Source organism: Choloepus didactylus, chromosome 8 (genome assembly GCF_015220235.1).
Source record: "Choloepus didactylus isolate mChoDid1 chromosome 8, mChoDid1.pri, whole genome shotgun sequence".
In the NCBI taxonomy this organism is placed as follows: Eukaryota; Metazoa; Chordata; class Mammalia; order Pilosa; family Megalonychidae; genus Choloepus; species Choloepus didactylus.
In genome coordinates, this window is record NC_051314.1 from 82,367,889 (window position 1) to 82,390,068 (window position 22,180).

General features: G+C 40.9%; 1 protein-coding gene across 20 annotated transcripts in view; it reads left to right on the forward strand.

The window, feature by feature from the left end:
* The window catches only part of CSAD (cysteine sulfinic acid decarboxylase), an 82,106-nt gene that overhangs the window by 7,200 nt on the left and 52,726 nt on the right, over positions 1-22,180 (forward strand). For 13 of the 20 annotated variants that reach the window (XR_005218516.1, XR_005218514.1, XR_005218515.1 and 10 more), the window contains 7 exons: positions 13,451-13,587; positions 13,870-13,996; positions 14,079-14,169; positions 14,522-14,628; positions 15,046-15,161; positions 15,634-15,713; positions 16,022-16,076. Coding sequence is in view for 17 of the 20 variants with exons in the window: in XM_037847643.1 (XP_037703571.1) it covers positions 13,451-13,587; positions 13,870-13,996; positions 14,079-14,169; positions 14,522-14,628; positions 15,046-15,161; positions 15,634-15,713; positions 16,022-16,076 (713 nt within the window). In the remaining 3 variants the exon portion in view is untranslated. Of the gene's footprint in view, positions 1-13,139; positions 13,210-13,450; positions 13,588-13,869; positions 14,170-14,521; positions 14,629-15,045; positions 15,162-15,633; positions 15,714-16,021; positions 16,077-22,180 lie in introns of those variants that run through there. The other 7 variants (XM_037847631.1, XM_037847633.1, XM_037847634.1 and 4 more) reach the window with 4 other exon arrangements.

A 22,180-nucleotide genomic window follows, 5' to 3' on the forward strand; every position in this document is an offset into this window, starting at 1 on the left:
ATTATATATAAATGAAATATAAGAATAATAACCATAAAATTTCATAGAATAAATGATCTCATTCACAATAAAAAACACTACATTTCTTGGAATAAATTTAATAGGAAACTACAAGTCATATGTTAAGAAAACCATATTATGTTAGTGAAAGACAAAAAAGACTTGATTAAACAGAGTTTTTAGCATGTCCATGAATAGGAAGACTTTAAATATTGTATAGACATCAATTTCTGCTATAAACTAAGTTAAATTCTACTTAAAAGAGGATTTTGTATGAAACATAAGCTGGTTTAAAAATTTTCATAAAAGAGTAATTGCAAGGAGAGGTAAAAATATTTTGGAAGTTTTTAAATCAGCATAACAATAATGAACGGGAAAAATAAAGCTATGAGTTATCTTTAACCACTTTAATTGTGTCTGTTATTACACAGAATTTAAAAAATTTTATTGAGTTAAATCTGCCTGTGGCTTTTGGGCTTTTGTAGCATGTTACCTTAAGATTACTAAAATATGAGCTATAGTAATATGCATCAATACAGATTCTTGGTTTATGTGGAGAAAGTGTAAGTGGAAGGCAGCATTATTTTTCAGTGTCTGGAAATAGCTGATTGATTTAGCAAATGTTTTTTGAGTATCTCTGTGCAAGCCCCTGGGAGAGGGGAGTGGAAAGTTGGGAAGATGGAAACAAACATATTTTGAATGCCTGTTTTGTGTTTGGTGCTATACTTAAAGAAGCATAAAACATAGCCTTCTCCATCTAGGAATTTGCTATCTAAAAGCAGAGAAAACATTGTACATATGTCTGAGTTGGTGCCACTGTATTAATGTGGATGTAGAACTTAGTGGGGTTTGTGGATAGGTGGATAGCATAGAGGACAGTGTTTTAACTTTCTAATAATAAGGCTTGACTGGGAGCTCTTTGAGAAGCAACTCTCCTGATTTCTTTGCCCCCAGGCAGGCCTCCCATGTGACCTTTCCAACTTCAGGCCCAATCCTCAGCTTCCCGACCTCAGGCCCTACACTTAGGCCCTACACTTAGCAGTGTAATGACTACTAGCCTATCTGGTAATCTTTCCCCACATGCTCTCTTTCTCTTCAAAGAAAGCCAGAGCATTTTCTTCTTCAGGGCTACCCTGGGCCAATTGAGCAGAGTTAATCAGTCCTGCCTTCCTTCGTGAGCATTCCACTGTCTATTGTGGCAGTTATGCTTTTAATTTTACATGCTGGTCCCCTTTGCTGGGCTGTTAGCCGTAGTGCACAGGACACACACAGCACCTGGAGTAGGGCCAGGCATGCAGAAGTGGACACTGAGTGTTTGCAGAACTAGCTGAACCCGTTCTCCTCTCTGCATGCCACCTGGGGCTGCATGATAGGGATGAGCAGTGTATGGCTTTCTTTGCTACCCCTTAGAACTTTTTGCTGATTGTGGATTGAGGAGCTGGAAAACCACGTGATGTACTAGGGACATTCCTTGAGCCTGACAATTTGTATATTTGGAAGTTCTGGTTGCCCCCTTAATTCCTCTGTCATCCTTTTGTTGTTGTTGTTTAAAAATAACCTTAATTTTTGATTACATGAGTTGTAGAATATAGCATTATAAAAATATAGAAGAGTATGAATAAGAAAATAAAAGTAACCACAGTTAATATTTTGCAGTCTTTTTCCTTTATCAGCTTTTTTTTTTTTTTTTTCCAGTCAGTATACTGGTGGGGAGGGAGGGAAAGGGAGGAAAGGGAGTGAGTGACTGCTGATGGGTATGGTGGTTTCCTTTTTGGGTTGATGAAAATATTTTGGAATTATTGGTGACAGCTGCACAACTTTGTGATATACTGAATTGTACACTTTAAAAGGGTGAACTTTGTGATATGTGAATTATGTCTCGATAAAGTTGTTATTTAAAAATACATGTAGATGTATACACATGGTATTGTTTTTTTATGAACTGTTAGAGAAAAAATTGCAGTTCTCATGCTCCTGTACCACTAAATGTTTCAGCTTATATTTTCTTAGAATGAGAATGTTTTCTTACATAATTATGATACAATAATCAAGTTCAGGAAATTTAACATTCATAGAATACTATTATTTATGATAGCGCCCATATTCAGATTCCACCAATTGTCCCAATAATGTTCTTTATAGTTTTTTTTTTTTTAATTCCTATCCACATTGCATTTGGTTTTAATGTCTATAGTCTCCTTCAGTCTAGAACAGTTCCTCATTCTTTCTTTGATTTTTATGACACTGACATTTTTGAAGAGTACAGGCTGGTTGCTTTGTAGAATGACCTTGAATTTGGATATCTGGTTTCTCATCATTGGATTTAGGTTATGCATTTTGGTTAGGCAGAAATGTTATGAAGGGATGTTGAGTGCTTCTCAGTGCCTCCTATCAGAAGTCCGGTGGTGTCAGTCTGTCCTTTTGCTGGTGATGGTTTCTCCACTGTAAAGTTACTGTTTTTCCCTTTAAAGCATTTTTTTTTAAGGAAAAGAGCATTACAGCATAGCCCAGAGAGAAAAAGTCTAGCCTTATTTAGGTGTTAGTGTTGTGTTGGTGCTTTTGAAGGAGAGAGAAAGATGTAACAGCTTTTGAAGATTAAATACAAAGGAAAAAATTGGTCAAGGGTCAGGAGATAGGAGATCAGTTATTACTGTTAGAGTAAACTAGGAGTGATACTGGCGGTGGAGTGGCAGTAGAGATGGGGAGAGATGGAAGATTTGGGTGGTCTGGGGGCAGGGAGGGAATAAGTCAAGGATGGCATTCAACTCTCTGGTTTGAGCAACTGGTAGAAGATGGGGCTGTTCACTGAGCCAGAGAACCCAGGAAGAAGAGCAGATTTGAGAGGGCTGATAATGAGTTCAGTTTTGGACCTATTGAGTGTGAAGTGCCTGTGAGACTTCCAAGTTAAGCAGTTGGCTTCATGTATCTAGGGCTCAGGAGAGAGGTCTGGGATGGAGGAGTTATCAGCATGTAGCCTTGGGAGTAGATGGGATTGCCCAGGGAAGGATGCACAGTGCAGATGGAAGAGGCCCTGGGACAGAATTCCAAGGAACTCTAGCATTTAAGGGAGGGCCAGAGGGAGGTGAAACTGCAAAGGAAACTGAAGAATGGTTAGAGAAAGGGGGAAAGCCAGAGGGAGTAATATGGAAGCTAATAGAAGAAAATGTTTCAAGATGGAACTGGCAAACCATGCCAGATGACTCCAGAGGGGTCAGGTAGGTTAAAGATGACATGTGTTCATTGGATTTGGAGGCAGGGTAGTTCTCAGTGACTGTGAAGGTAGGCGCTAGATGGCAGCAGGCTGAGGAAAGTGTGAGAGGTAAGGAAATGGGCAGGGAGTGGAGACAACTCTTTCAAGAAGCTTGCCTGAAAAAGAGTAGGTAGCTAGAGAGGGACATGCTGTGAGAGTTTGAACAATTTAAAATGCTGTGAGAAAGAGGCAGTACAGAGGAAAGTTGAAGAAATGAGAGGATATAACTAAGAAGGCATCCCTGAGGGAGAAAGAGAGGAAACCTTTAAACCAGTGGTTTACCTCAAATACAGTATCTACGGGGCCAGGTGCTGAGCGAGGTTGGCTGGTATGGACTGAGGTGAAATAGAATGCAAACCCCTACTAAAGGGACTGTACCCAGTGATCCTCTAAGGGGACTTTACATCTTCATCCATTGCCATGTGCCTTGCAGTGCCCCCTTGTAGGAAGAATATATATCCTCATCCCACTGCCCTAGGGCTTCGTTGTGTGACTTGGCTTTGGTCAGTGGGATGTGAGCAGAAGTGCCGTCCATGTGCCAGGTCTGAGCAGTTTTAAAAATCAATGCATGCCTCTCTCTCTCTAACTGAGCCATCTCGACAGGTGAACTCGCTGCCCTCCCCCCTACATGGGACCCGACTCCCAGGGTTGTAAATCTCCCTGGCAACGCAGAGTATGACTCCCGGGTATGAATGTGGACCCGGCATCGTGGGACTGAGAGTATCTGCTTGACCAAAAAGGGGATGCAAAATGAGAAGAAATAGTTTCAGTGGCTGAGAGATTCCAAATGAAGTCGAGAGGTCACTCTGGTGGACATTCTTATGCACTATATAGATAACATGTCTTAGGTTTTAATGTATTGGAATAGCTAGAAGTAAATACCTGAAACTACCAAACTCCAACCCAGCAGTCTGGACTCCTGAAGACAATTATATATAATGTAGATTACAAGGGGTGACAGTGTGATTGTGAAGACCTTGTGGATCACACCCCCTTTATCTAGTGTATGGATGAGTAGAAAAATGGGGATAAAAACTAAAGGACAAAAAGGATAACATGTCTTAGGTTTTAATGTATTGGAATAGCTAGAAGTAAATACCTGAAACTACCAAACTCCAACCCAGCAGTCTGGACTCCTGAAGACAATTATATATAATGTAGATTACAAGGGGTGACAGTGTGATTGTGAAGACCTTGTGGATCACACCCCCTTTATCTAGTGTATGGATGAGTAGAAAAATGGGGATAAAAACTAAAGGACAAATGGGGTGGGATGGGGGGATGATTTGGGTGTTCTTTTTTCACTTTTATTTTTTATTCTTGTTCTGGTTCTTTCTGATGTAAGGAAAATGTTCATAGATAGATTGTGGTGATGAACGCATAACTATGTTATCATACTGTGGACAGTGGATTGTATACCATGGATGATTGTATGGTGTGTGAATGCATTTCAATAAAACTGAATTTAATAAAAAAAAAACTATAAAGGATTTTATAAAATCATGAAAAAAAAATCAGTGCATGGTTTTCTCTGCCTTTTGCTCTTTTCCTTCTGCTGTGGGAACAGTGTGTCCTAGATAGGGGCTGTTTCTTCAGCCTGGGTCATGAAATAAAGGCATGTGAATCAGAGTTGCAGCTAACCCTGCCACCAATCTAAACTATGAAAGAGAAGTAGACCTCTGTTTTTGTAAGTCAATGAGATTTTGAGGTCATTTATTATCTCAGCAAAACTGATTAATACAGGGGTGCAACTAAATTAAAACTATACTGAGAAACCGTTTTTTACTCCTCAAATGCAGAAGACCCATAAGTTTGACCACACACTGTTGCTGAGGCTGAGAACTCAGGCATTTTCCTCTGTTAGTTCAATTTCTACAGATGTTGGCAAGTTCTATCAAAATTACAAATGCTGGTGGATATGGTAAAAAAGATGGACAAGCATTATTAAGGATATGGAGTAATTGGGACTCTCATACCTTATTGGTGGAGATGTAAAATGGTGCAGCCATGTTAGAAAACAATTTGGCAGTTCCTCAGAAAGTTAAACGTAGAGTTACCATATGACCCAGTAAGTCTATTCCCAGCTGTCTACCCAAGAGAGATGAAAACATGTGTCCACACAAAAACTTGTACATGAATGTGCATAGCAGTGTTATTCATAATAGCCAAAGAGTAGAAACAAATAACCATCAATTGATGATAGACGAGTAAATGTGGTCTGTGCATACAATGGGATATTGTTGGGCCATAAAAAAGGATTGAAGCGTGATACATACTACAAAATGGATGACCCTTGCAAACATTGTGCTTAGTGAAAGAAGCCAGCCCCAGAAGACCACTCATTGTATGATTCCATCTATATGAAATATCCAGAATGGGTAGATTCATGGAGACAGAAAGTATATTAGTGGTTGCCAGGGCTGGGGTGGGGCTGAAAAGGGAGTGAATGCTAATGAATTTCTCTTTTGGGTGATGAAAATGTTCTAGAATTAGATAATGGTGATGGTTCTACAACTTTGTGAATATACTAAAACCACTGATTTGTATACTTTAAAAGTATATTTTATGGCATGTCAGTAAAGCTATTATATTAAAAAAAAAAAGGAAAGGATGAGTAAGTTTTCTATGTACTAATGTGAGATTGCCTATAAAATTTTACCTGAAAAAAGCAAGGTGCAGAAAAGTAATTAGATGCTGTTTTTTGTGTATAAAAGGGAGAAAATAAGAATATATATTCACATTTGTTGCATTTACATTTGTCACAATTTTGGGGGATTGTATCATGTCCCCCTGCATATTCAGGTTCCAGTGGATATGAAACCATTTGTAAATAGGACCTTTGAAGATGTTATTAGATAAAGTGTCCCCAAACTGAATGGGGGGGGGGTGCTTAATCCAATATGGCTGAAGTCCCTATAAGCAAAAGAAACTGAATACAGAGAGAGAGAAGCCGTGGGAGGAGTAGGAAGCCAGGGGTCAGTGGAACCCAGAAGAGAAAGGTGAAGATGACTCTGATGCCGTTGTGTGTATTTCTGTGTGACAGAAAAGCCAAGGACCAAGGATCACCAGCAGCCAGCCCCAGAATGCCACAGTCATCAGTGAGAAAGCATCACTTTGCTGACACTTCAATTTTGAACCTTTCCTAGCCTCAAATTCATGAGCCAATACATTCCTGCTGTTTAAGCCAATCCAAGTTGTTTTAGCAACTGGGAAACTAAAACAGTTTTTGGTTTGGGAAGTGGGATGCTACTGTTGCAAATACCAAAAATGTGGAAAGGGTTTTGGAATTGGATAATGGGTAGAGGCTGGAAGAATTGTGAGGTGCTTGATAGAAAAAGCCTAGATTGATTTGACGAGACTGCTGGTAGGAATATGGATGTTAAGAGTACTTCTTTTGAGGTCTTAGAAGGAAATGATGAATGCATTATTAGAAATAGGAAGTAAGGCAATCCTGGTTATAAAGTGGCAGAGAACTTTGTGAAATTGTGTTCTCATGTCGGATTGAAAATGGTATTTGTAAGTGAAGAACTTTGGATATTTCATGAGATTTCCAAGCTAAGTGTGGAAGGTACAGCCTGGCTTCTCCTTGCGGCTTATAGTGAAATGCCAGAGGAAAGGGATAAGCTGAGAATTAAATTCTTAAGCACAAAGGAACCAGCGACTGATGATTTGAAAATTCTCGGCCTGTGCAGATAGCGTGCTCTGAATGAGGGTCAGAAGCTGCTCTATCAGGGACCTCCCTCTGCTTCTGGGAAGTGAGTTCCCAGAGAATAGGGTTCCATGTGAGGGTTTAACTGAACAACCGTTTGCTAAAGAGGGTGTGACTGAGCATAGATCCATTCAGACACCTTGGAGCAAGTCAGGATTGGAAATGCATTTATCCAGGACGAATCTGTTGAAAGTCCTTTTGTCTGATGGTTTGGACCTGATTGAACTGCATGCAAAGATGACAGGGGTTTTGCAAAATTTGTGTAGTTTGGAGTGAAAGGGACAGAGAAGGGACAAATTGAAGGAAGAATAACTTCAAGGGTAGCAACATGGCAGCAGAGGTCTGGACCAAAAAGATCTCCAGCCAAGACAGTGGGCCTGTCCACATATGTGCAAAGGATGGGTCTGCCCCACTGTACTTGGAGGGAGCAGACCATCTGCCCCAGTGCTTTCATTGGGTAGGTCTTGGTCCCTGTTGTTCAGGCAGATTGCCACCACCCCAGTGGAGATGGTGGGACCTGTGCCTGGTTTGTGGAGAGTGTGGCCGCCATTCTGATGCTTGGACAGGGTGGGGCTCTGGTAGGGCCAGTGTTCAGGGAGAGCCTGGCTGCTGTGCAAGGGCTTGGAAGGGATGGAGCTATTGCTCCACCAGGCCTGGAGGACAAAACGTCAATCCACAGATGGCTCTCAGACCTTGAAATCTAGTGGAGTTTGTCCTGTTAGGTTTTGGATTTGTTTGCACCCATGTCCCCTGTTTTCCTTCCAATATTTCCCTTCTGGAATGGGAATGTTTACCCAATGTTTGTCCTACCATTGTATATTGGAAGGAGATAACTTGTTTTCTAGGTTTCACAGGCCCATTTGAGAGGAGTTTTGCACCGGGATGGGCCACACCCATAACTAATATTGATGAGACTTTGTACTCAGCATTTCTCTGAAAAGCTAAAATGATAGAATGAATGTATTTTTTTTCTTGACTAGAGAAGTTGTGGGTTTACAGAACAATCATGCATAAAATACAGAATTGTCATGCACTACTCTATTATTAACAGCTTGCATTGTTGTGGAACATTTGTTACAAATGATAGTACATTTTTATATTTGTGTTATTAATTATAGTCCATGTTTAACTTAGCGCTCACTGTTTCTGTAGTGTAGTTCTATGAATTTTTCTTTTCTTTTTTTTTTAAATTATCAGAATGAATGCTTTTTGCATGTGGGAAGAACGTGTCTTTTTTGGGATCCAGAGGGCAGACTGTACTGTGCGGGACTGAACTATGTCCCCCACAAAAGGCATGTTCAGTTCCCAACCCTTGGTCCTGTGGGCGTGAACCCATTTGTGAATAGGATCTTTGAAGACATTATTAGTTAAGGTTTGCCCAAACTGAATGAGGGCGGGCCTTAATCCAATATGGCTGAAGTCCTTATAAGCAAAGGAAATTGGACATGGAGAGAAGCCACAATAGGAGTAAAAAGCCAGAAGGCAATGGAACCCAGAAGAGAAAGATGCCCAGTAGATGCCGTCAAGTGCATTGTCATGTGATGGAAGAGCCCAGGAACCCCAAAGATTGCTGGCCAGCCAGAAAATACCAGCCCTGGGAGGAAGCAAGAATTCTAGTTTCTGAAACCATCAGCCAATAAATTTCTTTTGTTAAGCTAATCCATTGTTTGGTATGTATATTTTTTTAAGCAAATGGGAACTAAAATAGTATTTGCATCAGAAGCTCTGGAAGGCTAGCCAAGAAAATAATAAAATGGTTACCTGTGGGGGTGAGGAGTGGGAATGGGGCATTTGGGATGGGGTGGGAATGAGATTTTTCATCATATTAATATTTTTATATTGTTTTCATTTTTGAATTCATGAATGTGTTGCTTAATCAAAAATTAAAAAATTGAAAAGAAACTATATGAAATACAAAAATATAATAAAGGAAGAGCTCCAACTATAGTTGTATGTTGGTACTTATTAATTCAGGCCCCGTTTGCTGGGTCTTCTGATTTTTCCATAAGATGCTGGTCATCTCTAATTTTATGTAAAATATCTTTCAGCATTGACAGTCATTTTTAAAAGTTTTAAAACGTACTGTGCAAGCCAAACAAAACCAGGTCTGTGTGTGGGATTTGACTCACCATCTGCTGGTTGGTGATCCTTCTTTTAGACTGAACTGTGAGGGCAGAGCTTTGGCCTTTTGGTCTCTGTTGTATCTCCACTGGCCACCAAAGTGCTTGGCATATACTAGGTACTGAATAAATGTCTAATGAATGAATGAATGAAGTGATCCAGAGTGCTGGTAGCAAAAAGTTGTAGGAGTTTTGATGGGTTTTATTTTCTCATTTTAGTATGAAATGAGAGAGGGAGGGAAAAAGTAGATGGGTCCGTTGTTTGAGAGGTGTGGAAAAATTTGGAAGTAGTTGCTATGGAGAATTGGAGAGAGCTGACAATTGAAAATAGTAATATTGCCAGGCAGTGTTGGTGCCTAGTTGAGCATAGTCCCTGTTCTGGTTTGCTAATGCTGCCATTATGCAAAGTACCAGAAATGGATTGGCTTTTATAAAGGGGGTTTGTTTGGTTACAAATTACAGTCTGAAGGCCAGGAAAATGTACAAATGAAGGCATGAACACAAGTATACCTTCACCAAAGGAAGGCCAGTGGCATCCGGAAAACCTCTGTTAGCTGGGAAGGCATGTGGCTGGCGTCTGCTCCAGGGTTTTGGTTTCAATTTGGCTTTCTCCCAGGATGTTTCTCTCTAGGCATCTGGGGGTGTTTTTTTAGGTTCTCCCAGGAACTCTGGGCTAGCAAAAGTCTGCTTTCAATGGCCATCTCCAAAATGTGTCTCCAAGCTGCAGCTCTGAGGTTGTTCTGTTTGTGAGCTCTTTTGTAAGACTCCAGTGAACTAATGAAGGCCCATGCTGAATGGGTGGGGCCACATCTCCATGGAAACATTCAATCAGAGGTCACACCCTAACCAAAGGTGTCACTCACAGTTGGGTGGGTCACATCTCCATGGAAACAACCTAATCCCAATATCCCATGAGATTGGACTAAAAGATCATGGCTTTTTCTTGGGGCACATAATATATCCAAACTGGCACAGTCTCCTATTCTTTTTTTTCTCCCTGAAGACTGGTACACAGTTGTTTTCCTGGTACCAATTTCATTACAGTCCTGGGAATTCCCTTTGCTTCTCTCCTTGATGGAGAAGTTTGATGCTGTCTGGTTCTCCAACCTTTGTATATGACCTGGTTTTGGTTTATTTATTTTGTTTTATCTATGGATGTCTTTGGATCTCCCACTGTTCTGAAATATTATAATCTGCCTGTGTTTTGGGCATTCAGTGGACTCTTTTAACCTGTCCTTCTTTTTTTAAAGCTTTCTTTGATAATTTCTTTCCCTTCTATTTTTTCCCCTCAAAATTTCTGTTAGTTGAATATTGGGTCTTTTGGATTGATCTAAAGTTCGTATCTCTTCTCTCTCATTGTTCATCCCTTTTTTTTTTTTTTTCTCTGTGATTTTCTTGACCTTATAATCATTTCATGTAATTTTTCAGTTTGGTTGCCAGATTTTTAAAACCCTACAGCTTTTTCTTGCTCTCTGAGTATTCCTATTTTAGAGCAACCTATCTTTTTCATGGCTGCTGTATGTTGTATTTTTGAGGCTTTCTTCTGCTTCCTGCATTTCTCTGCTTCCCCCAAATGCCTTTTTTCTGTTTATCTGTTTTTGCTTCTGTGGTTCATGTTAGGAACATTCCTCAAGTGTCTGCTGATCCTTGGGTATCTGCTTACATTTAAGAATGAGGCACTAAGGCATATTGGAAGGTCCAAGTGCATGGACAGGCTATATTGGCTCGTGGGCCTCACTGATAGGTGAAAAGGTCATCTTTAATTCTCCTTCTTCTCCGTCATAGAATCCATAATTGTTGAATTCAGCATAATCCAGTGAGTGACCTGCAGACTCCTCTATCTGTCCTTTCCTACCAACACTGCCCTTATTCAAGTGTGGATCACCTCTTTCCTGGTTTACTATATAACAGGCTGTTAATTCTTCTGCATCTGTACTAAACTGGTCTTCTGAGAGCATCAGTTTCATCACATTACTCCTTGCCATAGACTGTTAGTAACGTCACATTTTCTGAATGGTAAAATTCAGGTTCCTGGGCCTGGCTATCACCCAAGACTCCCCATAATCTTACACAGCTCTACTTACCTGCCTTTGCTCCCATATCACCCATGCAGACCCTCCATTCCAGCCAGACGGGTGTCTTTTTTTTTTTCTTCCATTTTTTTTAAATTGTGAACTTTAACATATATACATAACAGTGATAACTTTCAATGTATGATTTCACAAGTAGTTAGAGAACAAATCTCAAAGAATGTTATGGGTCACAATTCTACAACTTCAGCCATTTCCATTATTGTAAAATATAAAATACATACCGAAAGGTGTCATCTCCTGATGTACAACTCAACAAGCAGTCATACAGGTAATTTCAAAAATTGTTATGGGTTACAGTTCCACAATTCAGTTCTTTCCTTATTATTCAATACAAAGTATGTACAGAAAGGTGAAGACCTTCAGGGCTCAATTCAACAAGCATCTATAGAACAAATCCCAAGGAATGCTAAAGGCTACAGTTCCACTATGTCATTTACCTCCTTCCAGCCATTCCAATACCCCAGCATCCCCCCCCCAAAAAAAGTATATATATATAATTATATAAAATTTCAGTATTCATAGACATTTGTTCAATCTCATCTTGTTTGTTGCTACTTCTTCCTCTCACTTATTCTCTTTCTCCTTCTTCAGGGGTGTCTAGGCAGTGAGCAACCTAACTTGTTCCTATTGAAAGGGGGTGTGGACAGTATGGGGAAGAGGGGCGCATCTGATAGTTGATCTTAAAGAGGCTGTTGCCTCTGGGTTTTAGGACTTGTCTGGTATAGGAACACTCTGGTGGATTTACGTTTCTGAAAGATAAAATTTAGTGAGTGCTTCTTTTATAGAATATCAAGTAGGGACCTAGGTATTTGAGGACTACTTTTGGCAAGGGCAAGGCATGCTGTGGCCATTTGGGATGTCTAGCTGGAGCTTGCATAAGAGAAACCTCCAGGATTGCCTCTTGACTCTGTTTGAGATCTCTCAGCCTCTGTGACCTCAGCTTGTTACCTTTCTTTTCTTTTTTTCTCCCTTTGGTCAAGTAGGCACTATCAGTCCCTCGCTGCCAGGACCAGGCTCATTCCGGGGAATCATGTCCCATGTCACCAGGGAGATTCATTCCCCTGGGAGTCATGTTCTGGGTGTCTTCTTGACCTCAGAACAAGTTGCCCTCATTTCCAATTTAAGCTTCTCCTAGGCCCTGAATGCCCTCCACTTCCTTCCGTTCATTCATCCCATTTCTCCTCCCAACTTTCAAGATTCACCTCCAATCCTGGTGTAAGTCTTCTGTCTTCAGCCTTCATTGGTCTCCTCCTTTTCTCAGTTGTGATGATACTTAGGATCGCCATCCAGTCATGCCTTGGTCTGTAACTGTTGCATGTGCATCTTTAGCTTCCCTGTGGAACAGGAGGCTTTCTCAGTGCATCATTTTGTGCTCACTTCAAACAATAACTCCCCGTTTATTGGACACTTTGGTTTGCAAGGCACAGGACTACACTTGTTTAACAAAATGCTTCCTCACTGTAACCTGCTTTTCCCTCCTGCTCTAGAAGAGTGCTTTAGAAATCAGAACAATTCTGAAAAAACCAACCAACCAACCAACAAACAAAAAAATTGGCAAGGTTGGGGCACAAAAGAGATTGGCCTCTGAGGCCTACCTAAACCAGTTCACAGATGTCTCTTAGGTTCCCTCTCCCTTCAGTCCCCAGGCTGACCTGTAGCAGTTCCCTGGATTGCTCCTTGTTCCAGGTCAGACATCTCTGCTCTGGGCACTTTGATCCATGGAGGGGAATCCCTTCTTCCCTGCTTACCCTCCACTCCCCAAACCTGAGGTTAATGTGGCATGTGTTTTTGCCTATGACTTGCATCTCCTTCCCTCTTCTTTGTGTAAACTAACGATTATTTAGGGGACTTATTGGAACCTGCTGTCCGTATTCCAAATGTAAGTTCTTTTTAGGACAAGGGTCATGAGAAGTGATGTCATGGCTATGTGACTGATAGGCTTATACCTCACTCCCTCTGCTGTCTAGTCCTACTATTCTGAAAAGCCAATTGTGTATCCTGCTTCTCGCCCACCTGAACAGAGACCTGCGCAGAAAGGTAAGACTGGTCTTTGCATTAGGTGGGCAGTGGCCGCTATATTCCACTTGCTTAGCCTGCCTTTTTTCCTGTTTCCACTGACTTTCGCTGGCTTCCTTCCTGGAATGCTCCCACTTGTCCCTGTCTGTGCCATGAAATCTGGGACTGAGTTGCAAGACTCTTGGAGTCTTGGGCCCATTGCAGGGTTGGGGTTCTCATGGGTGAGGTTCAGGTGGGGTACACAGGCCATTTCTGCTCACAGATTTTATCCTCATGGCTGAATCTAAACCACTCCTCTCCCTTGATGGGGACTCCATTGCTGCGGAAGCCCTTCTTCAGGACGTCTTTGAGATTGTTGTGGATGAGGTCATTCGGAAAGGCACCAGTGCTTCTGAGAAGGTGGGTCCTTTCTCCCTCCTCCTCTCCATCAAACCTCTTTTTCTTTCAAAACCTGGCTCAGAACTTGCCTCCTTTGAGAAGGCTTCTCCCCAGAATGTATTACAGTCTCACTCTGTGCCCTAGGGATTTATATACTGGGTCTTAGTGTATTTATTTACATTTGTTCATGTATTGCTTTGGAAATATTCCTAAATTTTTGCTTTAAGTGCAAGTTGGTGGTGTGTTGTGTCTATCTATTGTGATATAGTTTGGGCAGCCAGAATACCCTGCTTCTCCCCCAAGGTCTGTGAGTGGAAGGAGCCAGAGGAGCTAAAGCAGCTGCTGGATTTGGAGCTGCGGAGCCAAGGGGAGTCGCAGGAGCAGATCTTGGAACGGTGCCAGGCTGTGATTCGATACAGCGTGAAGACCTGTGGGTCTGGGTTCTGGTGGAAGGAATTTCTGGAGTCTGTACCCAGCCCACTCTGAGCTCCCTGCCCCACCCCCTTCTCCAGGTCACCCTCGGTTCTTCAACCAGCTCTTCTCAGGGTTGGATCCCCATTCTCTGGCCGGGCGGATTATCACCGAGAGTCTCAACACCAGCCAGTGAGCCATCCCATTTCCCCCCTACCCCCACAAAGGATTTGGATTTGGGGGAGAGGTGCTTTTACTGTGGGATATAATAATTTCCCCCCCTCTTTACTGCTTTATGGGTGTCTCTGTGAGTCTTTTCCCTCATATCCTCTGGACCCCCATTCTCCAAGCCTTCTCATGCCTTCTGACCCAAATTTTTTCTCATCCTTGCTTCCCTGGTTCTTTGTCACCAGCTTGTTCCTCTATTGGGACCCTTCCCTCATTCATTCTCACCACCTCCTTTCTTTGACTCCTTTATAGTGTAAGGGCCTGACATTGCAGTCCGTCCCTGTCTTCTCCCTTTCATCATTCCTTCTCCTGGCAGGTATACCTATGAAATCGCCCCTGTGTTTGTACTTATGGAAGAGGAGGTGCTGAAGACACTCCGGGCCCTGGTGGGCTGGAGCTCTGGGGATGGGGTCTTCTGCCCTGGTATGTGAGAAGGAGGACTCTTTCCCCGGCCTTTTTAAGGGCTCTCCTCCCCCATTTCCCCCACTGTTCTTTGGCTCTAGGCAGCAGGTAGGAAGGAGAGATTCCTCTGTTTCCCCTTGAAGAGGACCCTGCCTGTCCCCTTTATCCTTGTGTTTTCCACACAGTAGCTGATCAGTGCTCTAGGGCCTGCTCTCAGGTGGGGGCTATCTCCTGAGGGCAGCCCAGGATGAGGGGGGGGAGGAGTTCAGGAGGAACTACCCATCTGGGGCTGTTCTGGGTTTTCACTCTGTCATTCATTGAGCCTGGCCCTGACCTGAGAGCCAGTTGCTCCTCTTCTTCAGTCAGCTATTCCAGGCCGAGGACTCCAGTTTTGACCCGCTGCCCCTCTTTCTTGCCACCACCCCCTCCCTGTGACAGGTGGCTCCATCTCCAACATGTATGCCCTGAACCTGGCCCGCTATCAGCGTTACCCGGATTGCAAGCAAAGGGGCCTCCGTACACTGCCGCCTCTGGCCCTCTTTGCATCGCAAGAGGTGGGGAAGAGGCACAGGCATGGCCCTGGGGGTCTAACCTTTAACCAGCTGAGTCAGAGACCCTTCACATTCTCTACTTGGCCAGCCTGTCTTCTCCAAGGCCAGCCTGCCCCCCAGCTGATGTGCCTCCTTCCAATCAAGGAGGCTGAGTCAACACTCCTATTCACATTGCTTTGTCATTTGCTGAGGGTGAGGAGGTGGGTGGATGGGTGCAGTGGACACAGTCTACACCCTTGTTACACAAAGTGTAGTTCATGGACCAGCAGCAGTGGCATCACCTGGGAGCTTGTAGAAATGTGGTATCTCAGGTCCCACTCCAGACTTATTGAATATGAGCCTTCATTTTAACAAGACGCCTAACTGATTTGTATGCACATTAACGTTTGAGAAGCCCTCTCTCTCCTCCCCACCCTCCCTGCCCCCTGCCCCCTAGCCCAAGTCATGCTAACCTGCCCTCTACCTTCTTTCACAGTGTCACTACTCCATCAAGAAGGGGGCTGCTTTTCTGGGACTTGGCACTGACAGTGTCCGAGTGGTCAAGGCAGATGAGAGGTGAAGATCCGTCTGTCCATCTGGCCCTGACCCAGCTTGTCACAGTATACCTTCCTGCTGCCAGAAAGTGGTGGCCTCAGGCCCAGACCCTGGGTGGACCTCTCTCCCCTCTCTACTCCTGCAGAATTGCCGCTTCTGTCTATCAGTCTACCAGTGCCTCCTGCCCCGTCCTCTGAGATGTTTTACCCCTCTTAGGGAAAAGCCAGTATTATGGTTGCTCTCTGCATTGCTAACTCTACCTTTCCCTACTTTCAACTGTTCCCCCTTCTGGCCTGGCCCTTCTCTACTCACCCAGTTTTCTTTTCCAGAGGAAAAATGATTCCTGAGGATCTGGAGAGGCAGATCAGTCTTGCTGAGGCTGAGGTGAGTGAGTGAGAGGTGCCAGGGTAGTGGAGTAGGACCCCTCTGCCTCCTTCTTGGAGTGTTCTTTGGGGTACTCAAAACCCTGCCCCACTATGCATTAACTCCCTGTCTTGGTTTGCCAGGGTTACCATAACGAATACCACACACTGGTTGGCTTAAATAACAGGAATTTAATGATACACAGTTTGGAGGCTAGAAGTTGAACATTAAGGTATTGACAGGCTGTGCTTTCTCATGGAGGCTTTCGGGTTCTGGCACTAGCTTGCCAGCAATCCTTGGGGTTCCTTGACTTACAGATGCATTTTTGCCCCCATCACATGGTGATCTCTCTCCTTTTCTAGCTTCTTCTAATTGACTTACTGCGTCTGAATTTCCTCTGCTTATAAGGACTTCAATCATATAGATTAAGGTCCATTCTGATTCAATTTAGCCTCGTCTAAACAGAGTCCTCAAAGATCCTATTCACAAATGAGTCCACACCCACCAGACTTAGGGTTAGGACTTAAATGTGTCTTTGTGTGGGACATAATTCAATCAGTCTACCACATTCCCCATTCTCTGTCCCTACCCCTGGTAACCTGTACTCTACTTTCTGTCTCTGAATTTGCGTATTCTAGTTATTTCTTGTAAGTGAAATCATTCAATATCTTTCCTTTGGTGTCTGTCTGATTCCACTCAACATGGTGTCTTTACGTTTCATCTGTGTTGTAGCATGTATCAGAACGTCATTCTCTTTTATGGTTGAGTAATATTCCATTTTATGCCTATACCACATTTTGTTTATCCATCTGTTGATGGTTGCTTCCACCTTTTGGCTGTAGTGAATAATGTTGCTGTGAATATTGATGTACAAATATCTATTTGAGTTCCTGCATTTAGTTCTTTTTGAGTGTATACTGAGAAATGGGATTGCCAGGTCATATTGTAGTTTTTTTGTTTAACCTTTTGAGGAACTGCAAAACTAGTTTTCACAGTGGCTTCACCATTTTGCCAATAATGTACAAGGGTTCCTGTTTCTTTGCGTCTTCATCAGCACTTTTTATTTTCTGTTTCTTTTTAATAGTCATTCTAGTGGGTATAAGGTAGCATATCACTGTGGTTTTGATTTGTACTTCCCTAATAACTAATGATGTAGAGTGTGTTTTCATGTGCTTATTGGCCATTTATATTGTATCTGCTTCGGAGAACTGTCCAAGATCTTTGCCTATTTTTTGATTGGCTTGTTTGTCTTTTTGTTGTTGAGTTGTAGGTGTTCTTTATATATTCTGGATATTAAATGCTTAGTTTCCAAATATTTTCTTCCATTCTGTAGGTTCTTTCTACTTTCTTGATAATGTCCTTTGATGCACAAAAGTTTTTAAATTTTGATGAAATTCAGTTTATCAATTTTTTTCTTTTGTTGCATGTGCTTTTGATATCATATCTAAAAATCCATTGCCAAATGCAAGGCCTTAAAACTGTTTCCTTCTAAGATTTTTATGCTCTCAGCTCTTACTTTTAAGTTACTGCTCCATTTTGACATAATTTTTGTATATGGTGGGAGGTAGGCATTCACTTTCATTCTTTTGCATGTGGATATCCAGATTTCCCATGACCGTTCGTTGAAGAGACTATTCTTTCCCCATTGAATGGACTTGACATTCTTTTCAAATATCAGTTGGCCGTAGATGTGTGGGTTTATTTCTAAACTCTCAATTCTATTCCATTGATCTATATGTCTGTCCTTGTGCACATAACACACCGTTTTGATTACTGTAGACTTATAATAAGTTTTGAAATTGGGAAGTGTGATTTTTCCAACTTTGTTCTTCTTTTTCAAGATGGTTTTAGCTATTTGTGGCCTCTTGCCCTTCCATATGAATGTCATGATTAACTTTTCCATTAAAGAGGGCTGTTGTATTTTGATTGCAATTGTGTTGAATCTGTAAATTGCTTTGAGTAGTATTGACTTGACCATTTAATAACATTAAGTCTTCCAATCCATGAGCATGATTATCTTTCCATTTATATAGGTCTTTAATTTCTTTCAGCAATGATTTATAGTTTTCTGTGTGCAAATCCTTTACATCCTTGGTTAAATTTATTTCTAGATATTTTATTCTTTTGGGTGATATTTTAATTGGAATTGTTTTCTTAACTTCTTGTCAGATTGTTCATTGCTGATGTGTAGAAATACTACTGAATTTTGCATGTTGATCTGGTACCCCACTACCTTGCTAAATTCACTTATTAGCTCTAGTAGCTTTCTTCTGGATTCTTTGGGATTTTCTATCTATGGGATCATGTTCTCTGTGAACAGGGATAGTTTTATATCTTCCTTTCCAATTTAGAGGTCTTTTATTTGTTTTTCTTGCCTAATTGCTCTGGTTAGAATTTCCAATATAATGTTGATTAGCAGTGAAGAAAGCAGGTATCCTTGTCTCATTCCTGATCACAGCAGGGAAAGCTTTCAGTCTTTCACCAATGAGTATGATGTTAGCTGTGGGTTTTTCATATATGCCCTTTACCATGTTGAGGAAGTTCCCTTCTATTCTTAGTTTTCTGAAATTTTTTTTTTTCAATCAAGAAAGAGTGCTGGGTTTTCTCAAATGTCTTTTCTGTATCAATTGAGATGATTATGTGATTTTTTCCCCCTTCATTCTATTAATACGGTATATTACATTGATTGATTCTATGTTGAAGCACTCTTGCATTCCAGGAATACATCCCACTTGGTCATGGTGTATCATCTTTTTAATATGCTATTGGATTCAGTTGGCTAGTACTTTTTTTGAGGATATTTACATTTATATTCATAATGGATATTGGTCTGTAATTTTCTTGTGATATCTTTATCTGTTTTTGGTATTGGGGTAATGCTGGCCTCATAGGATCAATTCAGAAGAGTTCCCTCCTCCTCAATTTTTGGGAAGAGTTTGAGAAGGGTTTCTGTTAATTCTTCTTTAAATGTTTGGTAAAATTCACCAGTGAAGCCGTCTAGTCCTATACTTTTCTTTGTTGGAAGGGTTTTGATTACTGATTTAATGTTTTTACTTGCTGTTGGTCTGTTGAGATCTTCTATTTCTTCTTGAATCAATTTAGGTATCTTGTGTCTTTCTGGGAATTTGTCCATTTCATCTAGTTTTTCTAATTTTTTGGCATACAGTTGTTCATAGTATCTTCTTATAATCATTTTTATTTCCATAAGGTTAGTAGTAGTGGCCCACCTTTCACTGCTGATTTTTGTTGTTTGTATCTCTTCTCTTTTTTTCTTTGTCAGTCTAGTTAAAGGTTTTTCAACTTTATTGATCTTTTCAAGGAATCAACTTTTGGTTTCATTGATTCTCTCCATTGTTTGTCTGTTCTCTATTCCATTTATTTCCACTCTAATCTTTATTATTTCCTTCCTTCTGCTCACGTTGGGTTGTAGTTTGGTGTTCTTGTTTTTGTTTCTCCAGATATGAAGTTAGGTTACTGATTGAGAGCTTTTTTTTTTTTTTTAACTTAAGTATTTACAGGTATAAACTTCCCTCGGAGCACTGCTTTTGCTTTACCCCATAAGTTTTGGTACGGTGCGCTTTTGTTTTAATAATTTGTCTAAAGAAATTCCCCAATTTCCCTTGTGACTTCTTTTTCCACATTGGTTATTTGAAGTAGTATTGCTTAATTTCCACATATTTGTGAATTTTCCAGTTCTCCCTCTGTTACTGATTTCTAGCTTCATTCCACTGTGGTTGGTGAAAATACCTTGCATAAGTTGTCTTTTTAAATTTATTGAGACTTGTTTTGTATCCTAACTTATGGTGTATCCTAGAGAATGATCCATGTGCACTTGATAATAATGTGAATTCTGCAGTGGTTGGATGAAGTGTTCTATATGTTATCTGTTAGATTAGTTGGTTTATAGTATTGTTCAAGTCCTCTATTTCCTTACTTACCTACTGTGTGGATGTTCTATCCATTATTGAAAGTCATGTATTTAAGTCTCCTACTATTAATATAGAACCATGTATTTCTTCCTTCAATTTTTTCAAAGTTTTCTTCCTGTATGTTGGGACTCTGTTATTAGGCACACACAAATATATATTATGTATATGTATATGTACATATAATTGTTATATCTTCTTGATGAATTGACACTTTTATTAATATATAGTGCCCTTTTTTGTCCCTTTTAACAGTTTTTTACTTAAAGACTATTTTTTCTGATACTAGTATAGCCACTCCTGCTCTATTTTGGTTAACATTTCTGTGGAATATTTTTTCCATCTTTTCACTTTCAACCTTCTTGTGTCTTTGAATTTAAGGTGAGTCTTTTGCAAACAGCATGTAGTTAAGTCATGCTTTTTTTATCCATTCTGCCAATTTCTGACTTTCGAATGGAGCACTTAATCCATTTACATTTAAAGTAACTACAGACAATGTAGGATTTACTTCTGCCATTTTTGTATTTGGTTTTTGTAAGTCCTAATCCTTTTTGGCTCCACAATTCTTACATTACTGCCTTCTTTTGTATTTAGTTGACCTTTTGTAATGAACCTTTCTCATTTCCTTCTGTATATATTTTTCAGATATTTTCTTTTTGTTTGGCATGGGGCTTAAACTTAACATCCGGAATAATAATCTTGTTGTATTTGATACCTACTTAACTTGAATAGCATACACAAACTGTGTTCCTAACCCTCCATCCCTCCATCTTTATGTTGTTCTTGTCACAAATTACATCTTTATAAATTGTGTCCAAACCATAGGTTATCATTACTAATTTAATGAATTTGCATTTTAAATCCTGTAAGAAGTTACAAGTAGAGTTATAAATAAAAAATACAATAGCACTGACATTTATATTTACCCATTGTTCCGGTTTGCTAATGTTGCCCGTTATGCAAAATACCAGAAATGGATTGGCTTTTATAAAGGGGGTTTATTTGGTTACAAAGTTACAGTCTTAAGGCCACAAAAGTGTCCAAGGTAAGGCATCAACAAGAGAGTACCTTCGCTGAAGGATGGCTAGTAGCATCTGGAAAACCTCTGTTAGCTGGGAAGGCACGTGGCTGGCATCTGCTGATTCCAGGTTGCGTTCCAGCTCTTGTCTCAGCTCCTGTGCATTCTTCAAAATGTTGCTCTTGGGGTGTTCTGTCCTTCCTTAGCTTCTCTGGAGCAAACTCTGGGCTAGCATAAGTCTGCTTTCAATAGTTGTCTCCAAAATGTCTCTCTCAGTTGCTCTCCAAGATGTCACTCACAGCTGCTCTGTGTCTGGGCCTGTGTGGCTCTTTTTAAAGTACTCCAGTGATCCAATAAAGACTCATCCTGAATGGATGGGGCAACACCTCCATGGAAATAATCCAGTGAAAGGTCTCATCCACAGATGATTGAGTCACATCTCCATGGTAATACTGACCAATAGGTTTCAACCTAATCAACAAGATTGCATCAAAGATAATGGTGTTTTGGGGGTTATAGTCCATCCAACTGGCACACCCATGTAGTTACCTTTATTGGAGATCTTTATTTCTTCATGGGCCTTTGATCTACTGTATAGTGTTTTTTCCTTTCCTTTCAACCTGAAGAATACCCTGTAACAATTTTTATAGGGCCAGTCTTGTAGGGCTGGGTTGGTGGTGATGAACTCCCTCAGCTTTTATTTACTTCGGAATATATTAATCTCTCCCTCATTTTTGAAGGACAGTTTCCCTGGGTATAGAATTTTTGGTTGGCAATTTAAAAAAAATTTCAGCACTTTAAGTATGTCATCCCACTGCCTTCTTTCCTCCACTGTTTCTGATGAGAAATTGGCACTTAATCTTATTGATTGTCCCTCGTACATGACACATTGCTTCTCTCTTGCAGCTTTCAGGATTCTCTTTGCTTAGGCATTTGACAGTTTGATTATAACGTGTCTCAGTGTGGGTCCCTTTGAGTTCATCCTGTTTGGAGTTTGTTGAACTTCTTGGGTGTGTGTATTCATGCCTTTCATTAAATTTGGAAAGTTTCCCACCATTATTTCTTTGAATATTCTCATGTCCCTTTCTCTTTTTCTTCTTATTCTGGGACTCCCACATTGCATATATTGGTATGCTTGATAGGGTGCCACAATTTCCTCAGGCTCTGTTAATTTTTCTTCA